Consider the following 25,158-nt stretch of genomic DNA (forward strand, 5'->3'; position numbering starts at 1 on the left):
GATGTCTCCAGGCACTGCTCCCTTTACGTTGCCCACGCGCTCAGTTGCGCACGGCTGACACAGTCTCCACGCACAGAAAATCTGCACTGAATCGACAATAAAATGAACACATAACAATTCATTCTGTACTATTTTGCAGTGCGAGTCAGTGAGTGACGGGTGACTGGCTGCTCCAGCCAAGGATGCGATTCGCATACGTATGTACGCAGCTAATCAAAGTCATTGACGGGCTATGACAGCATCTTACCGCGGTAAAGTGAGCCGTCATTTGTGAGCCGCGGTCAAGCCAGCCGCCTCCTATCCGCAGCATAAATTTCCTTGCGCTTTTACACCAGTCTTTACGGTAGCGCCTTTTCGCTTTGTATAAAAATTCATTAAAAATCATCCTGAGTAGTTGATGTCCAACTTTCAACACATCCCTTCTCTGGGACACCTACTGTACCTGTGTGCCAAGTTTCATCCAGATTTACTGTAGAATTTGTCAGAAATTAAAGGAAACTTATATTCAATTCAATACAGTCAATACAATATAATTATGTCAATTTTCAAAAATTCATTAAAAATCATCCTGAGTAGTTGAGGTCCAACTTTCAACAGATTCCTTCTCTGGGACACCTACTGTACCTCTGGGCCAGGTTTCATCTCAATCTGCTGCATCAATAATTGTTTAATATTGATGGATCAAAAGTGCTGCTGAGAGAGTCATGACAGGGACTATAAAGAGACAGCATATTTGCTTTTCTTCACTGACTCGCTCTGAAATCCAGATTTTAATTTTGGAATATTAGGTGTACTTGTGGTTCCTATAGAATTTTAAGGTTGAACGGTAATCAGAGTCTTCATCTCTTAGACCTCTCTTCTGTGGATGCAGCTCACATCATTCTGTACAATACGATCATTTTTAATTCTACAACTGTTTATAATCTGCATAGTTCACATTTCTGTATAGCTGTATATCTCATATTCTGTATAGTTTTTTTTATTTCATATTCTGTATAGTTTTTTATATTTATATCCTGTTCATAGCCTGTACATAGTTTGTACTCACTACAGCCTGTAACTATACTTATAGTTATAGCATATTCATAACATACCTTCATACCGTGTACATTGTAACATACCATAATAGACCCATTTCTGTAATATACTTACATACCTATATTATTGCTAATATATATTCTAATATATCTATATCATGGCTAAAGCACTTCTGGATGGATGCAAACTGCATTTTCTTGCCTTGTACCTGTGACATGTGCAATGACAATAAAGTTGAATTCTATTCTATTCTAAATTAATTCAGAAGACAAACACCCATCTCTGCTTTTGAGATTAGCATTAACACCCTCAGTTTTGACAAATAATACAGTTATAGTGGATCAGGTGCCCCTGAATCTTCCCTTATTTGTGCTGCAATAAGCCTAGGCTGGCAAAACGGGTCAAAAGAAGGACTTGACAGGCTTAGAAAAGTCAAAAATAGTGAGATATCTTGCAGAGGGATGCAGCAGTCTCAAAATTGCAAAGCTTCTGAAGCGTGATCATTGAACAATCAAGCGTTTCATTCAAAATAGTAAACAGGGTCGCAAGAAGCGTGTGGAAAAACCAAGGCGCAAAATAACTGCCCATGAACAGAGAAAAGTCAAGCGTGCAGCTGCCAAGATGCCACTTGCCACCAGTTTGGCCATATTTCAGAGCTGCAACATCACTGGAGTGCCCAAAAGCACAAGGTGTGCAATACTCAGAGACATGGCCAAGGTAAGAAAGGCTGAAAGACGACCACCACTGAACAAGACACACAAGCTGAAACGTCAAGACTGGGCCAAGAAATATCTCAAGACTGGTTTTTCTAAGGTTTTATGGACTGATGAAATGAGAGTGAGTCTTGATGGGCCAGATGGATGGGCCCGTGGCTGGATTGGTAAAGGGCAGAGAGCTCCAGTCCGACTCAGACGCCAGCAAGGTGGAGGTGGAGTACTGGTTTGGGCTGGTATCATCAAAGATGAGCTTGTGGGGCCTTTTCGGGTTGAGGATGGAGTCAAGCTCAACTCCCAGTCCTACTGCCAGTTTCTGGAAGACACCTTCTTCAAGCAGTGGTACAGGAAGAAGTCTGCATCCTTCAAGAAAAACATGATTATCATGCAGGACAATGCTCCATCACACGCGTCCAAGTACTCCACAGCGTGGCTGGCAAGAAAGGGTATAAAAGAAGAAAAACTAATGACATGGCCTCCTTGTTCACCTGATCTGAACCCCATTGAGAACCTGTGGTCCATCATCAAATGTTAGATTTACAAGGAGGGAAAACAGTACACCTCTCTGAACAGTGTCTGGGAGGCTGTGGTTGCTGCTGCACGCAATGTTGATGGTGAACAGATCAAAACACTGACAGAATCCATGGATGGCAGGCTTTTGAGTGTCCTTGCAAAGAAAGGTGGCTATATTGGTCGCTGATTTGTTTTTGTTTTGTTTTTGAATGTCAGAAATGTATATTTGTGAATGTGGAGATGTTATATTGGTTTCACTGGTAAAAATAAATCATTGAAATGGGTATATATTTGTTTTTTGTTAAGTTGCCTAATAATTATGCACAGTAATAGTCACCTGCACACACAGATATCCCCCTAAAATAGCTAAAACTAAAAACAAACTAAAAACTACTTCCAAAAACATTCAGCTTTGATATTAATGAGTTTTTTGGGTTCATTGAGAACATGGTTGTTGTTCAATAATAAAATTATTCCTCAAAAATTCAACTTGCCTAATAATTCTGCACTCCCTGTATAAATAGAATAGAATAGAATCGAGTACTTCAGACCGGGAGATTGGCAAAATGTATAAATAGGATGGCGATTAGGGGAATTGGAGACAGCTGTGTAACACAGCAGGGATACATTGGGAATAAGAAGACAGTGGACGTAAGACTCAACACAAGAAAGAGACAAGAGGCCACCAAACTAAAACACAGACCTAAGATACACGAGCTTGACACAGACAAAACCATAAACAGACATGAAGACAAGACTGGCTTTAACACTAGAGTGTTTTCACAAGTCTTCCATCCACTTGTGGAATGCTGAAAAAGAACTACACTTAAAAGCAATATGGAACTGAAAACAAAAGAATACATAATGTAAACATATCATCAAATAATCCAGGACTCACAAACAATGATATGATGAACAGAACTATAAAGAACAAAACTGAGAAATGCTTGGTAAACTGACCAAGGACTATGTCATCATATCATTTTTTAAATATCATAGTTAATGTGTCCTGATTTGTAGATAGTGCCATCATACAAATACCAGGAAATCCAACTGGGTGACAAGCCAGAGTTGTCTGCCCACACACCCACTGACTAGAAAAAGGGTTGAAACCTCAACTACTAAGGATGATTTTTAATGAATTTTTGAAAATTGACATAATTCTATTGTATTGGCTATATTGCATTGGATATAAGTACCCTTTAATTTCTGAGGAATTCTACAGTAAATCTGGCTGAAACTTGGCACACAGGTACAGTAGGTGTCCCAGAGGAGGGATGTGTTGAAAGTTGGACCTCAACTACTCAGGATGATTTTTAATGAATTTCTGACATTTCCATAATTGTATTGACTGTATCGGGCTGTTTCATTGTAATTTGTGTGCGCGCATGCGCGTGCGACTGTTCGCGCGCGTGCACGTGCGCGCGGGTATAGGCTTTCAATCGGCACATAAAGCGAAAAGGCGCTACCGTAAAGACTGGTGTAAAAGCGCAAGGAAATTTATGCGGCGGATAAGAGGCGGCTGGCTTGACCGCGGCTCACAAATGACGGCTCACTTTACCGCGGTAGCATCTTTATGTGCCGCCACCGGTGTTTTAGCTAGGTAAGTGGTGTGGCCGATGTGGTGCTTATGTTGACCTTTTATAATAATGGCAAAACGAAGAGGCAGTGGCACATGCCCTCACCAAGCCAAAGTAAAAAAGCAATGCAATTCTTTTAAGATGGTTTTGCAAACAGAAGAAAAAACTGGGTGAGATTTTTTTCTTTTTCGAGCGAGAAAGGCCCGCTCTGCAAAACATGTTGCGAGGCCAAAATAGCAAGCGAGTTTTCGGGGGGAAAGTGTGGACAGCACAAAAGTCATTAGAAAGCAGTTAGAAGTGTAAGATGGGGATGGGGTACATTGTTGGAGGAGAGCGCCAAAGACCGAGAGAACAGGAACAAGCTGTAAAGAAATCCAACCCCGAGCAAGTTAAAGTTCTCATCAACAATATTCTACTACATGCCATCAACATGAATTATTCTATGCTATCGGTTCAACAAATTCACAATCACATGGCAAAGTATATGAGTATACCAGAAAGCTGGCGAAGCAAAAATGATGCCTTTGAGTTTGTGAATTCAATGAATCAAACAGTGCAGAATGAGATGATGTGTAAAGTTAAAAATGCACCTTGGCACACCCTGATCATAGATGAGAGCACAGACATAACAGTGCACAGAATACTAGTCCTGTATATTAAATACAGGGAGGAAAATAACGTCAACTATAAAACTGTTTGGTGGCATCATCCAGCTGACAACATGCACCTTTCAGGATAATGTGCAGGCAATAACTCAGTTTTACACCAAGCATGAACTAGACATGCAGAGAATGGTGATGCTGACCTCTGATGGTGCCTCAGTAATGCGAGGAAAGCACAACGGATTTGCAGCTTTATTAAATCGGCAAATACCACAACTCACTGAACAACACTGTGTGGTCCATAGAGAGGACTTTGATGATGCGTCGAAAGATGTACCTTTGATGCGTGATGTGGAACAGTTCATTTCACTTTCTCTAGATCCACAGTAAACAGGAGAAAATCAGAAGACCTAGCAAAGATTCTTGATGAGGATACACTGTCAAAGTCATTCAGGCCTCTGTACAAAGTGCGATGGCTGTCTACTGCAAGACAGAATCCAGTGATAAAAGAGATCCAGTGGCAAGTTACTGTTACAAAAAGGTAACCAATTCAAACGTCAAGGTTACTCTTACCGCTCTCTGAGATGTTTTGCGTGAGCTGGCAGACCTGTCTTTCTTTTCAAAAATGCAACCTGACTGTGATGGAAGAGCTCTGCTTTGCAAGAGCAAAGATTGTGAAGTTGCGTTCCCAATACTCAACAGAGGTAAAGGATGTTAAGTGGAGTGACCGTGTCAGAGAGGCAATGAGGGCCTCATCAGCTGATGGCAGAAATACCGGTGAGATTACTCGTTTGATTCGTAACCTCTACGATCACTTGGGTGCTCGTTTTTCAGAGGATAAATTAATGGAGGGGTTTGCATTTGACATTGAGGCATTGAGCTCAGACATCAGCTCTGAGTATGGAGCAGCAGACATTGCCACACTGGCAAAGAAGTATGAGGCAATTCTCCACCACCCACATTTTGTGGAGGTCAGTGACAGTGAATATGCTGAATTCAAGTACATAATGAGGCAAAAACTTAAACTCAGGTCAATCAGCACATTCTCAGATATGGTGGCTGCAACACTAAAATGTAAAGAGCTAAAACACATCTCACAGCTTGTAGATTTGTGCTACATTTCAAGCATCCAGTGCAGATTGCGAAAGATAAGATAAGATAAGATAACCTTTATTAGTCCCACACGTGGGAAATTTGTTTTGTCACAGCAGGAGTGGACAGTGCAAAAGTTATGAGGCAAAAATTAGAATACAATAAGAATAAATACAGTACACAACTGTACAGAATAGAATAAAATAAAATACTATATACAGTAGAATAAAATAAAATAAATATACAATAAGATAAAAATAGAATACAAATACTATATACAACTGAGTAAAAATACAACGATGACAGAAAGGATTATTGCACTTACTATTATTGCATATGTATGGATGTGTGTGCTTGATCAGTTAAAGTCTTTATTATGGAGTCTGACAGCAGTGGGGAGGAAAGACCTGCGAAATCTCTCCGTCCCACACCGTGGGTGCCGCAGTCTCCCACTGAAGGAGCTGCTCAGTGCTGTCACAGTCTGCTGCATGGGGTGGGAGATGTTGTCCATCAGGGATGACAGCTTAGCCGCCGTTCTCCTGTCACTCACCACCTCCACTGGGTCCAGAGGGCATCCTAGAACAGAGCTGGCCCTTCGGAAAGAGGCTTTAGTTTAATGCATAGGTGTCAAACTCTGGCCCGCGGGCCAAATTTGGCCCACAGCCTACTTACATTTGGCCCGCGAAGCCATACCAAATTACTATCAGAGCTGGCCTACTGGTATTATACAGCTAATATATATATTGTTTAGTATTAAGCTTTGCTTGTTCCATATTCAGTTTTTCAGCAAAACGTGTTTGAGTCCATAAGAAAAGATTCATGCTTATATCTGGAGGAATAAATATATTTCAATAAATATTAACGTTAGCCCGCGACTTTGTTCCAGTTTTGAATTTTGGCCCACTGTGTATTTGAGTTTGACACCCCTGGTTTAATGAATCGTATGAAAACAGATTCCAGGAATCGTCTTGAAGTGGACCATTTGGACCTGCTGATGCGCATAAAGTCAAACCTGCAAGCAGATGAGGCCATCAACTTGGACGATGCATACAACCACGTGAGAAGGGCAGACGGGAAAATTAAGGTGAAAAAACTGTGTAATTATATATTCTGTAGAGTTAATTGAATTTTCACAGTATCACATGCTTGTGCAACAGTACACATGTCACTATGTAAATGTGAAAGTTTTAATGTGAACAAAATTTTATCTCTAAAAGGTGCACATGTCTCAATTCCTCCAGAACAGGAACAACAAAGGACACACAGGAAAAATAAGGTGAAATTTAAGTTCTCAGTTGGATTTGTGCTCATCTAGTGTCATTTATTTATAAATTTCATTTATGGATATTGATCATTAAATACTGTCGCTACTTTATGAGTAGTAGAAATGCAAATAATCATGTCATTACTTACTGTATTTTGCAGACAAAGAGTTACAGGACTCTCCCACAGACCACAGCAGGAGCTTCACACACTGGCTCATACTCATAATACAAGTCAGAGCTTTACATTAAAAATGTTAATTGTGTTTTCAAAATTGGAGTTTATAGTTGGTTTGGTTGGCAGTTCATGTTTTGCCTTAGCTAAAATTAAATATTTATACTTCCAATAGCATTAACATACTACAGGTCATGAAGAAGACCTTTGTCATTTTCACTGTCAGTGGGCTAAAGAACTTAATTAAAACATTCTAACAGAAATGTAAATGCTGTAATTTGATTATTTTGATAAACTATGTAACTTGCATGGATGCGATGCTGGCGAGACCACAGTGCACACGTGTGATGTTGCTCACAGTGGTCCTGTCACAGTGCGGGGAAAGTAGGACCCAAATGCAGGACTTTCTGAATGGAGATGGTGCGTTTATTTACAATGAAAAGAAACTATAAAACAGTGCCAACAATCCACAGCGTCTGTGTTCTCTGAGCGCTCGTTCCTAATCCCCGTGCCGTGATCTGTGGTAAGTGTTTAGTCCTCCTCGGTGCCTTTGTACAACAGTGTGCTGCTCCCGCCACACGTTTCCACAATCCACCTGGAAACGAGAGAGTCCACAGTGAGTACCGTCCCATCCACCGGCCGACAAATACACTTTAACCATTCCAACAGGAGAAGTTCAGCGACCACAGTAACTGTGAGCAGGAGCACTGACTATGTTCCTAGTTTAACAATCCCGCGCTGGCTGCCTCTCCGATCCTCTCTTGAGTAGTGTTTCCTTGACGATCGGCAACAGGTGGCTGATTGCACCAGGTGTGTCTGGCTCAAAGGCTGAAGACTCTCCAGGCCTGGTATGGCAGCAAAACTCACACACCGCAACACACACACCCAAACACAGAGACAGGGAAACAAGGGACCAGGAGCAGATCACACCAACAACAACAATAAACAATCCACATAGTCAGATAGAAATTATAATATTCATTAAACCCAAGAACAATGCATGAGCCCTGACCCAGGCCCATCAGGTCCATCAACCGCTCAGGGAGTTTGTGTGTTTGCTCAGACATATGAAAAGTGAGAGGGAACATTGTCTGCAGGAAGACGTGTATTAGACATTCTTATTATCAGAACTGCTGTCTGAACTCTGTCATACCATCATCTTCATCAGAGCTTTGGCACGCATCCCTGGAGTTTGGAAGATCCTGAGGTATTCCTCTCTGACATCCTTCAGTGGCAGTTACATAAAGTACATTATATCTTATTAGCATAAATATTGTTCATAATGTTCATCTTGCTGTCTTCTTTTCCAAAACTCATTGCAAAACTTTAAGGTTGTTTAGACACTAATTAAACCGTGTTTTAGTTAACAAATAAATGTGAAGTTTCGCGGTATTAAATTTCATTTACTTTAATAAAACCAGTGTCTGGCATGAAGTTCAGTTTGTGTTTGTCTCCATCTAGTGTTTAGTTATAATCCTTACAAAACTGTTTGACTAAACCATGTCGTCTTTTACTATTAAAAAAAGCTTTTAAAGCAATTCTCAACCCAAAAATTCTGTCTGTAGTCTCAAAACATATTTTAGCCTTATATGTTTGTATGTTCCCTATTTCCTCCAAGACAAGTGACCCAATCTAGATGAAACTTTAACTAAACAATGCCTAGGCCACTGTGAGTGCCAACATTTATGAGTTATATGCAAATATTTTTATATAAATTCCTCAATCGTGTACTATTGACAGTTCAGCTGAGCACCAAAGACAATGTCATAGTATAGGATGGAATGTCAGATCACAATGGTGTCTCACAATGTATCATAATAGCATTGTAACTATGTATGTGTGTTTATGTTGCTATTAAAAAATGGGGTAGTTCAAGACTTTTGCACAATACTGCTATAACTGTTAGATTATTATTTACTTTTTTAATTAACAACAAACAGAATAATTGTGAAATGGTGAAAAAAACGTCTACAAGCATGTTTGTGATGCTGAGCAAACTGAATCTCCACTGAAATCAGAGCCTATCCTCACAGTAATTAAAACATGCAGCCTAAAAGCTTTAAAAATAGTCAGAAAGAAAAAAACAGATCCAAGTTATTTTTCAGTTGTTGTTGTCTTTTATTTTCCAATTGTTTTTTGTAATAAATTTGGAATTTCCAATAGGAGAATCTGGAGGAAAGCCAAGAACACAGGATGAACCCCAGAGAGCGGCTGAGGGAGCAAAATACTCCTAAACCTTCCTCTGATGATCACCCACAGAACCACTATGGTGCTTAGAATTCAGTACGATGTTATAGAGATATAGCACCATAGGCAAAGACCCTACAAAAAAGCCCTCCAACAATCAGATGATCCCCTATGAACAAGCACGTGGCGACAGCGGGAAGGAAAAACTCCCTTTTAACAGGAAGAAACCGGCAGAACCAGGTTCAGGAAGGGGCGGGGCCATCTGCCGCGACCGGTTGGGGGTGATGGAAAAGAGAACCATCTTTCCAAAAAGTTGGTACATTCATTCAGATCACAAAAGTATTCTGGACACTAGTTTAAACAAGCTGAGCTAATTTAGGATGGACACAGTCAGACATTAACAACTGGCCAGTGACAGACACATGGTGAGTGTACTCTTGTCTTACCTTGTGTTTTGAGGAAAGCAAATTAGCATTTTTTTCAATTATCCAATGTATTACATTTAAGATTACAGCTTATGTGTCCAAAAATCATTATCTGTGCACTATTTTTAAATAGTTGCACATGTCCCAACTTTTGAAAAGATGATTGTTTGTAGGTCTTTTTAAAATTCCAGATCTCCTTTGTTAACTTAACTTTCTAAGAGGTATTTTAACTCATTCACTGCCATTGACGTCTATAGCCGTCAATTGCAGTGAATGAGTCAATGGGTTTAACTCATTCACTGCCAATGGCTGGCAGTGAATGAGTTAACAAGCCCTACATTGCATTTTTTCTTATCTTGAGAAATGAGCCTCAGATCAGTTTTCAAGATAGAAATTACAGAACAGGGTTTGTCCAGACGGGTGGGTTTGTCACTGTATAGTCAAGTCTGTGAATGTCACTGTCCAGGGCTCTATTGAGCGTGTTGAAAAGACGAGAAAACCAGCCAGTACTCTTCTTGAGAGTACTGGCTGGTGATGTGCTTGAAGGCAGGGGTATTTTTTGTTCATTACTTTCTTCACTGGGGGACTCTGGTGTTGGAATCTCACGCACTGGAGAAAGTTTACCATCCTTGACAACTCTCCATATCATCCCAGAATTCTTTGACCTTACTAAAGATTTCTGGAGCTGTGACACTAAAACCTCTGAAACAGCAATCTCAAATGCTTCGTCACCAGATTCCATGGCAGCCTGCAACAAGTATTTGGATCCAAACTCCTTGCACAGCTTTTTATAGATGGGGATGTGCAGGTTTTCAACACTTGGTGGGGGAATGGAATCCAGTTCTTTTTCAGCCCTCATTGTTACACCACCCATTAATTGAATCAGGTCCACGTTTAGTATGGATGTTCTGGTTTTTGATGCAATATGGTCGACTAACTTAGCAAGAAGCACAGTAAGAAAGGTCATGTTGACTGGACAGTCAGGAGACTCCAGACTTGGTGAAGAATTCTCCTGGTAGGCTAAAATCAATGCTGAAGGGACAAATGTTTCTGAATACTTAGGGAGCTCTGGAGTTGGAGGAGGACTCAGATTATCCGTGCACAATGAATTCTCTAAGGAACAGTCACTTATTTGTGGGATTTCTGCATCTTCCTCCTCCTCCACATCTAGACAGCAGGTCTGCTTACAGTTAGAGTCTGAGCATGTCATGCTGTCAGATGCCTTGTCTGTGATTTTTCTGCTGACATTCAAGATGCATTTAAAACTCTCAGTCACATTATACACCATTTGTATAATGCTCATACCTGTCACTGAGTCATGGGTTTGTGGGGTAGGAGCTGGCCCTGTGATACGAGCCAGCGACGTGTTGACTCTTTTAGTAATTTCTGCTGAAACAGCTTTACTAATATATCCAAGTTGTGGGACTTACCTTGTGCCGTGGACAGGGCTTCACCAAAACAGTGATGAAGGGTGTTTCTGAAGCTGGCTTGAATATTATTTTCTGTTACTCTGCAGCAGCTGCAGCCATCCTGCAAACTTACCTTATCTCCACATGCATGATTGTGCCCCTTGGCAAGAACCTGAGGTTCTACAACCTCCAGGACCAAGGCGCTAATTTCTTCTATAATCGCATGGCACATGTTGGACAACAGAATGACAGCTTTTGATCCAGGGTCACCATCGGCTAAAGACGCCCACTGACTAAAAGATGAAAAAAAGATAAATAGTTGAGAAAACAAACATTTAACCAGAGTATATGTGTGTATTAGTGATCATTTTTGCTGCTTGTAAGCTTGATGGCTTTAAATGTGTGACTTACTCCCAGGGCCGTTGCTAGCCATTTGGGTGCCCTAAGCACAAATGCTTTATGGTGCCCCCCCCCCGGCCACTGAAAAAAAAAACAAAAAACATTAATACTTTTGAATTTCTCAGTGGAATTTGTTTAATTAAATAACAACAAACATGACAGTTAAACAAATAAATAAGGTTAAAGGAGGTTAAAAATACTGTTACAAATAAATACTGAAACAAAAATTGAACATTGGAACAAGAACAAAGAGCCTGGCAATAATGTGTAATTTTTTTTATAAAAAAATAATATATATAATATAATAGTATTATTATTAATATATTTACAAATAGTTTCACAATAGAATTTAAATAAGAAACTTAAATAAGAAAAATAAGAATTTGAACACAAAAGCCACATTCCTTAAGTAATTATGTTAAACATTTTTACAATTCGTTGTCAGAGTATGCCCTAGACTCTAGGGCATACTCTGACAACCAGAAAATGCAGGCGTGGTGTGCCTCTCTAGGGCCTAGAGAGGCACACGCCTGCATTTTCTGGTTGCAAAATCAGCTATAAGGTCATCATATGATAGCTTCTGAGCCACGTCACCATTGATGCTGATAACAGCCAGACCACTTAAACGTTCCTGCCCCATTGATGAACGCAGGTACGTTTTAATGAGTTTGAGCTTTGAAAAGCTTCGCTCAGCAGAGGCAACTGTGACAGGCAGGGTCAGTGCAATACGCAGAGCAATCCACAGATTGGGATATACCTCTTGAAGCTGATTGTCATGTAAAAATGACAGCATTTCCAAAGCAGACGTCTGTGGTGGCAGCTGAGGAAGGTTGATGATTTCCTGCATCATCTCAGGTCCATCAATGTCAGCTACTCCCTTATCTGTCAGTGTCTTCTGTACTTCAGTGCAGTGTTTTTTTAAATCCTCCTTGGACATCCCATTCACTTTGCTGAAATCAAGCAGCACTCCATATTTCTCCTTCACTTGATTCATGGTCTCAAACCTCTCCTGTAGGGAGATTAAAGCAGAGTCCACAACACAATTGAAAAATGTGACCTCAAGCTTTTTAAGGGCATCATGGAGGGGCTCATCAACAGCTTCATATGCAAACTGCCTTTTTGTGCTCCTGAGCCTTTTCTCCTTCAACTGTGGTTCTATGTTCAGGGCCTCACAGAGTTCTTTGGCAGCTGACACAGCCTCATCAAACCCAGACTGTCTGTATTTAGAGAGGTTACTTTTGGCAGTGTCAATGAGCCTGACAGCAACATCGAGCTGCATGGAGCTGGACTGTAGTAACTTGTTCACCTGGTTTGTGATTGTAAGAAGTTCACACCACACGATGGAGCAAATCAAAAATCGAAATGAGGCTACTTCCTCAGCAAGCACTTGAGCCTCCACCTTTGCGACTGCATCACTTACAGCTTCTCTGGCCTCCAGGAGAGCATCCCTCACTTCTTTTGTCTGACTCCGGACAGCAGTTACACTTTGAAGCCTGCTTTCCCATCTAACGTCACTCCAAGATTTAAGTGTCAATTTCACATGTTTTGTTAAAATGGCCCATCGCTGGGTGGCACTGGAAAAGAAATTGAACAACTTCTGCAAATACCCAAAGTAGCCAGTTGCATCTGGAGAGGACTTGGCAGCATCAGCTATGACCAGATTCATCGTGTGAGCTCCACAAGGCACAAACAATGCTCTCGGGTTTAATTGTAGCAGTCTGGCCTGAACACCTTGCTTCTTCCCCTTCATGTTGGCCCCATTGTCATAGGCCTGTCCTCGACAGTTTTCAAATGGAATGCCAAGCTCCTTCAACTTGTCAAGGACAACATTGGACAGGTTAAGGCCAGTTGTTTGCTCCACATTTATATAGCCAAGAAAGTATTCTTTAATATCTGGTTGTGCTTGGAAACAAACAATGCGTACTATGACTGACATTTGTTCAGTGTGACTCACATCTGGAGTACAGTCAAGAATGATGGAGAAGTATTTTGCCAACTGGATTTGCTTCACAATGGCGCGGAATGTTTCTGAAGAGATAATCTGAATTAGTTCGTTCTGTGTCTCAGGGCTGAGGTAATGTGTGTGGGAACCTTCATCTTTTATGTTGGCCAAGTGATTTGCCATTACAAGGTCATATGTTGCCATAAGCTCTACTTCCTTCAAGAAGTTGCCATTGTCCGGCTCATAAAGACAGTCAGAAGAGCCCCTAAAAGACAAATTTCTGGAAGCCAGTGAGAGAGTTATTGAGAGTAATCGTTTGAGAATCTCTCGCCACTTTTTCCTTTCTGCCTCTAGTAAGGTCAACTCCTGTTGATCTATTGCCATGCTTTTCTTTAGCCGTGTGTCCAGTTCTCTCCACTTAAGCATGCACTGTATGTGGTCTTGGCTACACTCATGACCCCTCAAACGGATGTTGATGTTCGACCAGTCACTGAAGCCCTCTGTACTCAGCTTTATATCCTTCACACTGAAAAGCTTACATGCAAAGCAGAACACAGCATTGTTCTGCGGTGAGTACACTAACCAGCTCCGGTGAACCTTTTCTCCATTGGGAAGAATTTTGAACTTAAGGCTAGTGTGAAATGCTCTTCCATCAGGCCCCTTTGGAAAATTAAAATCAGAGCTGACATTAAAAGGACCTCTCCGCACAATTTCAACACGATCAGCATCTACAATGTGAGCTGGCCAAAGAGCAGGATCGGTTGAAGGGGGCACACATGTCTCCACAGTGTCACTTTCTGATAGTCTCTCAGTGACAGGACTCTCAGTGGTACTTGTGTATGGAACTGTACCTGAACTGGTGGTTGATGGTTCTTGTTCTTCTTGGCTAGGGATTGTTGCAGGGTCTACAATGGCTGGTGGTTGATGTCCAGGGATGGCACTACTACTGGATGGTTCATCCTGTCCTTGAGATCCTCCTTGAACATATTTAAGCATTGACCCTGCATACAAGAGAAAATATTCAGGGATTTTACAGAAATACAATTTTGAATCTACAGTAGGCCTACGAAAGATTGCATTATAAGACTAATAAATTAAGTAAGTCACTGGTACATTTAAAAATTACTAACTATATTTTACATGTATAGATTTTCATAATGGCAAATGGCAATATAAACATGCTGTACATAATTTGATATAAATGCGCAAGTAGGAAATCTATATTACTGGAAGATATAGGTTTCATATTACAGTTTCACCAACAGATGTCGCCCTTGATCTATGAACCTAAAGAAAGACGAGAACTATTTATGTGTTCAGACGTCAATGGCATAAATAAGATATGCGTCTTTATAGATATCCTGAAATGCAGCAACATACAAAGTAATCTTGTCTAATCTGATAATAATACTTGACTGCATCACTGACCTATCCCAAAGTTAAGGTTAATCAGTAGCATGCATGACGTTAGCCAGCTAGCAACCTGAGGAGGGAAATGCTAGTCTCACGAATCACGATAACGTTAGCAATCGTGACTCACGATTGCTAACGTTATCTGAAAACCGTCAATTGAGTGACCATGATGAGTTGCTTTTAGTAGTCCATTCTATATTCATATCCACAACGTAAACAAACTACCCAACATCAATCATTTGCAACATTTGTTAACACAGTATGAACACTGCTAACAGGAGCTATCACAGAGTTGACGGACATGAGCGTGCAAGCAAGGGCTACAATAATGAACTTTTTTTATTATTATTATTTAAACATTGCCTTACCGGCAAGCGACGCCTGAGTTTCATCACGCTTCCTCTTCTTCTTTCTTTTCTCCGCTCCCGACTCCTGTTGCCGTTTCGAGGCCATGTTCAAACAGGTGTTTACCAATTATAGAACAGACCACTGGGAGTGGGGGGGCACCAGGAGGAGACTGGAGACAGGGCACAAAGCAGATTCACCCCTTTTCTCGGGAAAATTGTTTTATGTTGCTTTTGTATTGTTTAACCATATTAATGCATATGATATTTATAGTATTAATATGGTTTACTTTTTTTTTTTACGACCCTGATTTTTTTGGTGCCCTACCGGCCATTTGGTGCCCTACGCAGTGTGCGTTATGTGCGTTTGCGGAGCTACGGCACTGCTTACTCCTCTGAAACATCTTTCACATAGGGGGTGATGATTTTTCCAAGATTTTCCAGCGTCAGAAGAGGCAATTTCAAATGCCTGCAATCCAATTCCAACATCTAGAAAGAAAAGGCAGTCAGGTTTTTTGGAATCTTTGACACAATAACAAAATGTTCTGCAATGGGATTTTAAAATCGTCACTGTTAAATGCTTTGCACTGCAGTTCACTAATGAAATCCAACAACTGATAAGACAAAAATATATGTGTGATATGTCACACTAACAATATACAGTATATTAACAATTTGACTTCACATATTATTTGATAGAGCAATGTACTGAAGGTTATTTTATCAGGAATAAAAGTAATTTATCCAGAAATGTTTTTTTTATTTATTCATTTATTTTTTACCTTATCCGGTTGAAGCAACGAAACGATTTCCACAGATTTCCTTCTGTTCACTTCACTAAATTCTGTCATGTCTTTACCGTTTAGCACAATTGCAAACTGCACGTTTTTCTAATCATTTCCAAGTATTTGATTGTCCGCTGAAGCTTCTTCACGCCAAAAGTCTGTCTACAGTTTGAATTCTCGGGTTCTTCATAGGTCACAAAGCTGACGTTCGATGAGTGCGCGCAAACGTGCACGTGCTGCGCACACTCATCGAACCTGTGGGGCAGGTTCAGTTTTCTGTTACGTTGGCGGAGGGATATTAAGACAATACAGAGTTTGCTTCATTCAGTCATTTGATATGAGAAGCAGCGGTTTCCTCAACTTCGAGCCAAAAACACACTTTTACCATTTAGTCCACATCTACTGTAGGGATGTGGTGCCATTTTTTTTTTTACCAATCATTTAAGTTTTTATTGACAATATAGTATGTTCAGGTGAAAATTTTAATTATTACTGAATAAATAAAAATGTATAATTATTAGAGAAAAAATATTCACAGGATTCCAGCGGGCCTTTCATTAAATACAGCAACTTTAATAACTGTTGATATTTATTTATATTTATTTTCTCTTCTGTCAAGCTTTCCAAACTAAATTAAGTAGTGTCTTCCTCTAAATCATCAGCATGGCCAAGTTCCTACAACAATGGTGAATTTGATCAGTTGATCTCTGTTACAGGCTACACACCACTACCTTTCTCTTACTTTGAAGGTCAGTTAGTTGTTTCAGCTAACTGCAGACCAAATTATTGTGTTTGTGTTTTTTATTCTTAATATTCAGGTTCTGGTTTTCTTTAATGATTCCCTCGTTAATCCCTTGTGTATTTAAGTCCTGTGTTTTCCTCCGCCCTTTGTTGCTTTGTATACCTTCATTGCTGTGTGTCTCCTCCGTGCTCATGACAATTCCTAGTCCTGTGGTCCTGGTTAGTTTCCTAGCTTTCAAGATTTTAGTTTCTTGTTTCTAGTTCCTGCTTAGTTTTTGTATTTGATGTCTGAGTTTTCTCCAGCAAATAAAGTTGCCCTTTTGAGTTCCACCTTTTGTTTGAGTCCGATGTTCGGGTCCTCATCCTGCCTGCCACACAGCCTCACTTGACATGATAATTGCAGAGGAAAGGTTTATTTGAAGAGTTTTAGTCAGGGTTTAGAATTCATCATGACACTGAAACCCCACTGAAGGTTATGCATAATTGTTTTATAGTCTAACCAATATTATTTAATAAAATCAAAGAAATGTGCTCTGCTAGTTTAAATCATTGATAGAATTAATTTCACAGGGTTCCATGTTGAGACCAGAGCTATCTTCATGCTTGTGTGGGGCAATATTATTTGAAAACACTGCATACATTTTCATTGCAGTGCATATGATACCAAGTTTTATTTATTAATAAAGTGTAAGGGGTTTGCTCGTATCACTAAAATTAGAAACATGCTGTCTCAGACTGAGGGTGAAAAATTAGTTCATCAATTAATTTTTGGGCCTTTTTGGCCTTTATTACTACAAGCCAACTGTGAGAAGACACCCAACAAATGGCCCAGGGCAATTTCAAACCAGGGCCTTTGCAAGTGACTCACGAGGTGTAAACTTTGCACACTTACAGTAAGTGACTTTAAATACTGTCCCGCACCAAGTGGTTGGAGAGCTTTAAGGCCGGGGTAGTTCATGGACAGGGATTAGTAAACAAAACAGAAACGTGACTTTGTCACGGTTTGGGGCTGCTGTATATGTATTTTTAGTTGTAGTTTTTTTCTTCTTGTTCTTCTTCTTCTTTTCCCACTGAAGGTGGCTAAAGGTGGGTCTTGTGCAAGCCCCACCCACTAGTGGTGTCTCCTTAGTTCCCATTTGTCACCTGTCACCTGCTTTCCATCTGGTAATCTTTTTTAAACACCATCTGAAGTCACAAGTCCCCACCAGATTGTTGTTGTGGTCAGTGTGGTAACCAGGCCAGCTTAAGCTCCCTGTGTTTTAATTTTTTTGCCTTCTGCTAGTATGTAATCTGTTTTGAAAGCCAAGTTCACCTTTTGAGACACTTATCTTCCATGAGAACCAATGTAAACAGTGCCGAGGTGCTTTAAACCTGCATTGTATCTGAAGATTGTGGGAAAACTGCAACAATTTTTCAGTCTTCTGTTGTCCATTTCTGGTGGGCTGCAGAGGCGGTCTAGCCCATTTGGTGCCCTGGGCAAACGCTCCCTCTGGTCATTCTTCGTACATTGAGAAGAGGAGACTAATCAACAATACATCTCTTCAAATTAATGGCTAATTAATATTGTTCTGAACACAGTCCAAAAGATTCAATAAGCCACATCAATGTCTGCCGTCTGTTTGCTATCATAGCCAAATGCCTATCAAACATAAACAGAGGTTCTCACTATCCCTACTAATAATTAATGTTATCTTGTTTCAGGATACATGTTATACATAATACCTGCCATTATCCAACGACACATCTGCTTACCTCTATCTTTTGGTCGTTTCTCCTCCTCTTCTCTTTTTTCTTCTAAACTGATGACTTTGACATTTTCTTGTCCATCAGTGTTAATTTTGCACTCCAGTATCAACACCCATCCGCTAACTCGAGAATTACCACGACATAACCTAACAGACCTAACCTTAGTGCACAGATTCGGTTTGTATAGGGTTTTTTTCCTGGTATTTCACACAACCCAAGAAAAAATAATTAACATAATGGGCTTGGATTGACAACATTATGAATGAAATGTGCACTATTTGGAAGTTGCCCGCTCCCCTTCCCTTTCGACAGGTTGTGTGTGAGACTTCAGCGCAGCAGCAGCAGCAAGCAGGCACCCCGAGGGCCCTCACGCTCACTTTTCATGTATATGTGTGTGATAGAATTTAGAAAACACATCGGTGCAAATAATTCGTCTATATCATGATGTCTCGTTTTTTTGTGTTTGTTGTTTTTTTTTTTTTTTAATTTTGTTTTATTTTGCAAGCTGGTTATTAGATGCAGCTCCAGCCCCTCCCCTCTCCTCCCTCTGCGTTACATGTAAAATAGTATAGTTCATGGTTTCATATAATATTATAGTTTATGTTTTTCAGCTCAATCTCGTGTACCGGTGTAATGCAGTTTAACGCAAAGAGCAGTTGCAATAGTTTGAATCTAAGATATCAAATTATGAAAAATATTATGATGTTCCAGATTCTCTCTCAGATGCATTTATAAAAATATGCACTTTTATACCAGGATGTAATTATTGAAAAAGTGAAAAACGAGTGTATTGGTAAATCAGCATAAGGATGATGTGGCACTAAAAAAGAAAGTCCGTGTGATCTTTTTTATGCAAGGTCACCAAGCAAAAGTAGAAGTGCTCTGCAGATAAAGGGCCTGTGTGTATATCGCAAGCATCACTTTGTAGCTTGCATGACTCTGCATATGTATAATACAGTTTGTTTGTTTGTTTTAATCTTTGTTGTAGAAAATGAAAAACTTCATGTGAAGTTCAGAACAATTGTATCAAATCTGGCGCTTTGCACATTTGAATCCGGAAACGCAGGCAGTAGTTTAGACTCTAAGAATGTTTTAAATCATCTAGTTTTGATTTTACACCAGGATGCATTTTGTTATGTTACTGGTAGCACTGATATTCAGGCTTGTGACGCACGTTGCTGGCTTTCTGGATAGCCTCATTTTACATACATAGGGTATGTTGCTTGCCCAAGTGTTATGATGGCTGGATAATTATTTTGTGACTGGTTTTTATGAGACCTGTGACAACATTGCCCAGGGTGTTTTTATCTTTTGGATTAAATTAGAAAACACATTCTCTCAATATAAATAATTTAATAAAAAGATAATAAAAAGATTTAAGATCTGTACCAGCCAAACCTTATAATAGTTTAAAGTACTGAGGCATACATTTAATTTAAATTGAAAAACATCATTTGAAATGAATCTGGGAAAAACAAAAAACGCTGACATCTTTATACACTTCAACTGTTCCACTGAGGACTTCAACCAAAAATATGCTATTATCTGTTTCTCATTAATAACACAGAACTGATTCTTTCCATATTTGTGGGAAAATAATCTTAAACCAATCAGCTTCCACATTAAAACTACAGACTTAACATTGTTTTCCAGGAAAACTGTGGATCTGATGTTTCTGGTGGTTATGCACTGCCAGCAGATTCTTTATGGAGCTTCAGCGCATCGAGATATTTCCTATTTATGCATTATCAGACTGGGAGCTGGGATGTTTGGTGGTCAGGTCATTCTGTCAGGGTGACTCTTTGGGTTTAAATTGTAAGAAATAAATGTGTAAAATTACAGAAAACATTCTGGTAGCTCATTAAAATAATCTGAAATTTCAGTTGTAGATGGTGAAAACAGGGACTTTACTTTGGTGTGGGGGAGCTCCTTATCAATAGGACAAGCTGTAAAATTGATTAAAATACAAAATTTAAGCTATCCGCCACAAACGCACAGCACCCCAAAGCCTTGCATCTTATTATATAGAAATAAATAAGTGATTACTGGTTTCAGCGGGCCGGATTGGAGTCTTTTCCAGCCGATTCTGGCATCTAGGCCTCATGTTTGACACCTCTACTGTGGAGGAAATGACACATTGTTGTTTACCATCTCACTTAAAGTTACATTTAAACATCCTCTCACATCGTATCCATTAGAAACGGAACATATCAGTAATTTTGCCATGACATCATCATCCGCTTTTTTGATTATAAACCCACGTCAGAGTCAGAGGTCCCTTTAATCAAATGTCCTCTTCCAGTAACCTCAGCGGCTCAAAGGGCCTTCACAGGTGCTGTTGTCATGGTAACTGCCATTGGACTTTCCTTTCTTTTTTTAAATGAATATATTTAAAGATGAACTGTCATCTCTCTCTGCCTCTGCAAACCTCCTTATTAAAATACCATTAAGTTTTAATGACACGGCTTCAGCTAAATGGCCGAACCGTGAGCGTGAGCGTGGTTAACCTCCATCAGAGTCTCCTCATCTTTCATCGTGTCCTCCTGCTTTGTTTGTCATGATTATTACTGAACTTCCAGCTGCAGTCAACCATACGAACAATCACATTTTCACTTTGCCTCTTCACATCTTTCCAGTTCTGTGATTTAAGCTTATCCACAACTGCTCATCCAGTTCAACACTGTTATGTTATCAGCTGCAGTATATGCTGAGTGTACAGTATAAACTATTGGAACTAAGAGCATTTACTCAAGGAATGATCTTACACGCCACTTCCTGAAAATGCAGGAATGCTGTTTAAAATGGGAACAATAAACCTTACAAACAGGACTTGATTTTCAAAATTTCTAATTTTAATTAATCTGACTATATGATAATTTTTCACTTCATCTCAGACCATCTTAAATGACCTCAGTCCCAGAGAAGGCAGAAGCACTTCTGGAGCTTATGTGTGTGTTATGTTTTGGTGACCCTGTTTCAGGACTTAGCAGCTATAAAGCCAAGATTTTCTTGAATCTAGATCAAACTAAAAATAGAGTAAATATTCAACTTATAAGTATAAAGCCACACTAAATGACTGCTAATATGATTCTAGACATGTCAGTACTCACCTGTTGTTAGCAGTATTGCCACAATACCAGAAAGTAATGGACTGGTTCTTATATTGCACTGTCCTACTCTACTTAAGCTGTCAAAGTGCTTCCCACAACTTGTTTCATTCACTCACTCATTCCTAGAGGCACTTTTTTCTATGCCAAAGTGTTTTCTCTCTAACCTTCCTACCTTAATGAATGCATCATCAAATTAAGGTTCATCTTGCCCAAGGACACTTTGGCATTGAGATTGGAGCCGACGAGCAAATCACAGAGCTCCCTATTAGTAGAAGGTTGCTCTACCTACCTGCTGAGCTACAGCCAGGCTAGTGACATTAGTAATATCAGTGATATACCAAACAAATCAAACTCCCCCGAATCAGCCATCTGAATCAGACCAACTGCAGCTGAGTGTTGGCATCCTCTGCTGTGCTCTGGCCCAGTAATGGTTCACATGTTTTTGGATCTGTGGGTCCAGGCAGTTAGTTGTGTTTAAAACCAACTGACTCTCATATGACTTGAGTTTGTTTAACCATCTGCTCTAACGCTGGAGTACTTCAGCACATTCTGGGGTGTCTTTCATACCTTTTTTTAATAGCCAAGTAAACATACACACACTCAAACACACACATATTTGCTCTGCCAGACAGTACCCCATAACCTTCATCTTATTACATGAATATTTGCTCCACTGTGTGCTTGTATCTAATGTTGAAGTGACCGTTGAATGTTTTAACCTTCAAAGACTTCTATCTTTTCTTTGCCAACCTTATAGTTACATGAAACCCACACTATTTATAAATATGCATGCAGACATGCGATTTTATTTGAATCTTCCATGAATTGCTGTGATTATCATATAAAGCAGACAATTCAGGGCCGTCTGGCCTGATCACATAAAAGTTAAACATATGATAAAAAAAAGTAAATTAAGTTTAGAGCGCTAACAGTCAGTGAGGGCAGTATTTGCCTTTAAAAAACTGACCTTGATAAAATAAACTGATTGCCCCTCCATGAAAGCTAGCTGCACACGAGGTGGAAACTAACAGTTATAGTCATGTGAGAGACATGATAAAGAAATCATGTACACCTGAGCAGGTCCTAAAAGTCAGGAAACATAGCATTTTACACCACGTCATCATTTATTTAGCAAAAGCTGAGCCAAAAAATAGAAGCGGTGTGTGAACATTTATGTCCTTACTGCTTCCATAGGAATCAAGAGGGAAAGCAGCAGCTGATAATCAAATACACTTGATTAAGTTATCAAAGCAGACGTTCTTGGTAGATTGGCGTCTGGACCTTTCTGCCAAAGAGGAATACCAGGAATCACCAGAATCAAGGTGCTGCAGTGACCCGGTTAAAGTGCAGACATCACACTGACTGAAATGCTGTGCGTGAATGAATACCCACAAACTTCAATGAACTGAAACAAGAGTGGGACCAAATTCCTCCACGCTGATTATTTCAAATGGTGTTACAAGCTAAAGTATTGTACTTATATGTGAAACTTAGGAACTGATGGGGTGGGTTTTTTTCCACATGACTGTAGATGTAAGAGTAACAGAAATATCAACAAACACTAACTCTCCAGATTTGGAATGTAACCTTTATTTGTCAACTGATATTTTTATTAACAGAACCTCTGTATGGTTTCATTACATCGTGTAGTAAAGCTGTGAGGAAGTTCATCCTAACTTGGCATAAAGATGTTTTGGTGTTTCTGATGTGACAGATTTCAGGATGTGGCCAAACCAAGTGTGAACGTGACAAACTGTCACGCTGCTTCAGCCCGCCAGCTCGAGCTCAGGACACGTGTGGACTGAAGTTGAAGTTGAAAGCCGTTATCGTCATTATACACAGTATAGCAAGATTAAAAGCAGCTCTGTAAAAGTGCACATATACTCAGCACATTTTAATAAGCTATACAATAAAATAATCATACAAATAAAAAAAATACACAATACCGGAGTGACACAGACAGACAGTTTGAGCACCGACAATTTAAACACGGACATGAGTTCATGCTAAAGTCCAAGGAGCAGCGTAATGAGCAGTAGGGGTAGTAGTAGGCTACAGTGTGCCACAGAACCAGTTCCTCAAAACACTTACTGATGACAGGGGTTAGTGCAATTGAGTGGAAGTCATTGAGACTGGTTATGGGTGACTTTTTGGGGGATGGGGATGATTATGGCAGATTTCAAGCACGATGGGATAACGGCTTGTTCCAGAGACAGGTTGAAGATGTCAGTGAAGACCTGTGCTGGCTGCGAGGCACATTCCTTGAGCACCTTCCCAGGTACTCCACCTGCAGCCTTCCTGGGGTTCACTGCACAGAGGTGTGACATCACATCCTGTGTCTCAAGAATAAGTGGGGAGTTATTAGAGGCTGGTGTGGGTTGTGGTGGTCACTGGCGTGGTGTGGCTGACTGCTGTGTTTGAGACTCAAAGCGGGCAAAAAAGCTGTTCAGCTGTTCAGTGATTGTATTTAGAATGAACAGGAAAGCCTCTTTTTCCTTATAGGAAACAAAATTTAAAGGTGAGAGGTTAGACACTGAAAAGCTTTGTGTATTCAGTATTTGTTTAACCAGTATCACTGCTTTAGCACACACTGAATCTTTTATCCTCCTGAAATATTGACCGGACAGTCCACTGTTTCCTGCAGTCACTTCCTCGTATACAAATACTGTGGGTTAACATAATCCATAAATTGTGGGTGTCACTTCATAATTGCGTGATAATTGAGATGCATGGATGAATGAAGAGGGTTATGGATGAATACTAATATGCTCAAACATTACTGCTCTAGTCAGAAAGGCTTGCTGCCAGGAAACTGAATCGAGTTTATTTATATAGCACCAAATCACAACAACAGTAACCTCAAAGTGCTTTATACTGTACAGGATTCTGGAGAAAACCTCAGGTATCAAATGAACCCCTATGAGTAACCATTTTGCGACAGAGGGAATGAAAAATTCACTTTTAATAGGAAGAAACTTCCAGCAGAGCCAGGCTCAGCGAGGGACAGCCATCTGCAGTGACCAGTAAGGTGTAGAGAAATGTATCAACATCTGAGGAATCGAAAGAGGTGAGTGAAGAAGTGCTCAGTGCATCATGGGAAGTTCTGCAGAAACTAAGAGACAGTTCAGGGTCACCTGATTCAACACTAACATCAGCTTTAATAAAAAGGAAAGTCTTATGCTGACATACATAAGTACATCCCTACCTCCCCCTTTTTTCTGAAACAACACACCATTCACAACTCCCTTTGTTTCTGAAACATCAAGATAAAATGCCTCATCATAGTTAGGTGTGGCCAGATCTGTGGCTCTTGACAAATCCTGTTTTAGCGAAATGAACGCTGTCTCTGTGTCCGGCGTCCAAGGCAACTCAGCCTTCAGATTTCGGACACCAACTTTCTTGATCAGGTCCCTTAAAGGGGCAGTTTTACCCGCATAGTTCGGAATGAACTGCCTGCTGTAACCTGTCAAGCCAAGAAAGGAAAGCAACTCCTTCACAGTTCTTGGTTTTGGATGTGTCAGAATTTGGTCTCTGTGTGTGTTCATTAACCCCACTGATCTGTGTGCGATCACCCGGCCCAGGAATGTTACCTCTGGCCGGACCAACTGCAGTTTTTCTTTGCTCACTTTGAAGCCACACTCCGCCAATCTGTTCAACACCACGAGCGATGCTGCCGTACAGG

General features: G+C 40.2%; 1 protein-coding gene and 1 long non-coding RNA gene across 2 annotated transcripts; both read right to left on the minus strand.

Annotated features, from left to right (window-relative positions):
• Positions 1-6,798: 6,798 nt before the first annotated feature.
• On the minus strand, positions 6,799-11,116 carry LOC146668804 (uncharacterized). The gene is made up of 2 exons (XM_085410829.1): positions 7,688-11,116; positions 6,799-7,570 (listed from the first exon to the last, which is right to left on the minus strand). The coding sequence occupies exon 1, from the start codon at positions 10,888-10,890 to the stop codon at positions 9,982-9,984; it is 909 nt and encodes a 302-aa protein (XP_085266955.1). The 5' UTR covers positions 10,891-11,116; the 3' UTR covers positions 6,799-7,570; positions 7,688-9,981.
• Positions 11,117-11,217: 101 nt separating this feature from the next.
• LOC146668805 (uncharacterized) lies at positions 11,218-16,068 on the minus strand. Its single transcript, XR_014912182.1, has 7 exons — positions 15,877-16,068; positions 15,423-15,583; positions 15,119-15,267; positions 14,189-14,338; positions 12,153-12,404; positions 11,408-11,476; positions 11,218-11,289 (listed from the first exon to the last, which is right to left on the minus strand). It is a non-coding gene; the product is annotated as an uncharacterized LOC146668805 (long non-coding RNA).
• Between the last annotated feature and the right edge of the window lie 9,090 nt (positions 16,069-25,158).

This window comes from Rhamphochromis longiceps, linkage group LG6, assembly GCF_057381845.1.
Source record: "Rhamphochromis longiceps isolate RC_006_pf linkage group LG6, R_longiceps_female_GT1.1, whole genome shotgun sequence".
Classification (NCBI taxonomy): domain Eukaryota; kingdom Metazoa; phylum Chordata; class Actinopteri; order Cichliformes; family Cichlidae; genus Rhamphochromis; species Rhamphochromis longiceps.

Coding starts and splice junctions, on each gene's coding strand:
- LOC146668804 (XM_085410829.1), bottom strand. CDS start 10,890: ATGAGCATTATACAAATGGTGTATAATGTGACTGAGAGTTTTAAATGC.